Source organism: Heptranchias perlo, unplaced genomic scaffold, assembly GCF_035084215.1.
Source record: "Heptranchias perlo isolate sHepPer1 unplaced genomic scaffold, sHepPer1.hap1 HAP1_SCAFFOLD_735, whole genome shotgun sequence".
NCBI lineage: Eukaryota > Metazoa > Chordata > Chondrichthyes > Hexanchiformes > Hexanchidae > Heptranchias > Heptranchias perlo.
This window is the reverse complement of record NW_027139767.1, coordinates 94,963-97,676: the sequence shown is the minus strand read 5'-3', so window position 1 is coordinate 97,676 and position 2,714 is coordinate 94,963. Positions and strand designations below refer to the sequence as shown.

General features: G+C 63.0%; 1 protein-coding gene across 1 annotated transcript in view; it reads right to left on the bottom strand.

The window, feature by feature from the left end:
- Nucleotides 1-1,914: 1,914 nt before the first annotated feature.
- LOC137319110 (interferon-inducible GTPase 5-like) overlaps nucleotides 1,915-2,714 on the bottom strand; it is a gene marked incomplete at its 3' end in the record, with an annotated part of 78,274 nt that continues 77,474 nt past the window's right edge. Inside the window, exon 3 of the mRNA XM_067981473.1 lies at nucleotides 1,915-2,065. Within this exon, the coding sequence (XP_067837574.1) occupies nucleotides 1,915-2,065 (151 nt within the window). The remainder of the gene's footprint in view (nucleotides 2,066-2,714) is intronic.

Here is a 2,714-nt window from a genome sequence, read left to right as displayed (position 1 = left end):
TCCTCCCCCCCAAACTGTGGGGACTCCTCACCCTCCCCCCCAAACTGTGGGGACTCCTCACCTCCCCCCAAACTGTGGGGACACCTCACCCTCCCCCCAAACTGTGGGGACTCCTCACCCTCCCCCCAAACTGTGGGGTCCCCTCACCTCCCCCCAAACTGTGGGGACTCCTCACCCTCCCCCCCAAACTGTGGGGACTCCTCACCTCCCCCCAAACTGTGGGGTCTCCTCACCCTCCCCCCAAACTGTGGGGTCCCCTCACCTCCCCCCAAACTGTGGGGTCCCCTCACCCTCCCTCCCCCCAAACTGTGGGGACTCCTCACCCTCCCCCCAAACTGTGGGGACTCCTCACCCTCCCCCAAACTGTGGGGACTCCTCACCCTCCCCCCAAACTGTGGGGACTCCTCACCCTCCCCCCAAACTGTGGGGACTCCTCACCCTCCCCCCCCAAACTGTGGGGACTCCTCACCCTCCCCCAAACTGTGGGGACTCCTCACCCTCCCCCCAAACTGTGGGGACTCCTCACCCTCCCCTCCAAACTGTGGGACTCCTCACCCTCCCCCCCAAACTGTGGGGACTCCTCACCCTCCCTCCAAACTGTGGGGACTCCACACCCTCCCCTCCAAACTGTGGGGACTCCTCACCCTCCCCCCCAAACTGTGGGGACTCCTCACCCTCCCCCCCAAACTGTGGGGACTCCTCACCCTCCCCCAAACTGTGGGGACTCCTCACCCTCCCCCCAAACTGTGGGGACTCCTCACCCTCCCCCCAAACTGTGGGGACTCCTCACCCTCCCCCAAACTGTGGGGACTCCTCACCCTCCCCTCAAACTGTGGGGACTCCTCACCCTCCCCCCCAAACTGTGGGGACTCCTCACCCTCCCCCCAAACTGTGGGGACTCCTCACCCTCCCCCCAAACTGTGGGGACTCCTCACCCTCCCCCCCAAACTGTGGGGACTCCTCACCCTCCCCCCAAACTGTGGGGACTCCTCACCCTCCCCCCAAACTGTGGGGACTCCTCACCCTCCCCCAAACTGTGGGGACTCCTCACCCTCCCCCCAAACTGTGGGGACTCCTCACCCTCCCCCCAAACTGTGGGGACTCCTCACCCTCCCCCCCAAACTGTGGGACTCCTCACCCTCCCCCCAAACTGTGGGGACTCCTCACCCTCCCCCCAAACTGTGGGGACTCCTCACCCTCCCCCCAAACTGTGGGGACTCCTCACGCCTCCCCCCCCCAAACTGTGGGGACTCCTCACCCTCCCCCCAAACTGTGGGGTCCCCTCACCTCCCCCCAAACTGTGGGGTCCCCTCACCCTCCCCCCCCAAACTGTGGGGTCTCCTCACCCTCCCCCCCCAAACTGTGGGGTCTCCTCACCCTCCCCCAAACTGTGGGGACTCCTCACCCTCCCCCCAAACTGTGGGGACTCCTCAACCTCCCCCCAAACTGTGGGGTCCCCTCACCCTCCCCCCCCAAACTGTGGGGTCTCCTCACCCTCCCCCCCCCAAACTGTGGGGTCTCCTCACCCTCCCCCCAAACTGTGGGGACTCCTCACCCTCCCCCCAAACTGTGGGGACTCCTCACCCTCCCCCCCAAACTGTGGGGACTCCTCACCCTCCCCCCCAAACTGTGGGGGTCTCCTCACCCTCCCCCCCCCAAACTGTGGGGACTCCTCACCCTCCCCCCCAAACTGTGGGGTCTCCTCACCCTCCCCCCAAACTGTGGGGACTCCTCACCCTCCCCCAAACTGTGGGGACTCCTCACCCTCCCCCCCAAACTGTGGGGACTCCTCACCCTCCCCCCAAACTGTGGGGACTCCTCACCCTCCCCCCCAAACTGTGGGGTCTCCTCACCCTCCCCCCCCAAACTGTGGGGACTCCTCACCCTCCCCCCCAAACTGTGGGGTCTCCTCACCTAACACGAAGACCTTGGTCGTAGTTGATATTTGGGTGATGTTGTTGAGTGCAACACACGTCCATCGCCCATGGTGGGCTTTGCTGGTGGACTGGAACACCAGGGCCCCGTCCTCCGAGACCCTGTACCTGCTGCGGTCGATCAGCCCCTCCTGCAATATCAGAGAGAGGAGTCTTCACAAAATCCCTCCCTCTCGAACCGACTCATTCTCTCCCTCCGTCTCCCTCCCTCTCGAACCGACTCATTCTCTCCCTCCGTCTCCCTCCCTCTCGAACCGACTCATTCTCTCCCTCCGTCTCCCTCCCTCTCGAACCGACTCATTCTCTCCCTCCGTCTCCCTCCTCTCGAACCCCTTCATTCTCTCCCTCCGTCTCTCTCTCTCTCTCTCTCCCTCACCCCTTCATTCACTCCCTCCGTCTCTCTCTCTCTCTCTCGAACCCCTTCATTCACTCCCTCCGTCTCTCTCTCTCTCTCTCAAACCCCTTCATTCACTCCCTCCGTCTCTCTCTCTCTCTCTCTCTCTCTCTCTCTCGAACCCCTTCATTCACTCCCTCCGTCTCTCTCTCTCTCTCTCGAACCCCTTCATTCACTCCCTCCGTCTCTCTCTCTCTCTCTCTCTCTCGAACCCCTTCATTCACTCCCTCCGTCTCTCTCTCTCTCTCTCGAACCCCTTCATTCACTCCCTCCGTCTCTCTCTCTCTCTCTCTCTCTCGAACCCCTTCATTCACTCCCTCCGTCTCTCTCTCTCTCTCTCGAACCCCTTCATTCACTCCCTCCGTCTCTCTCTCTCTCTCTCGAAC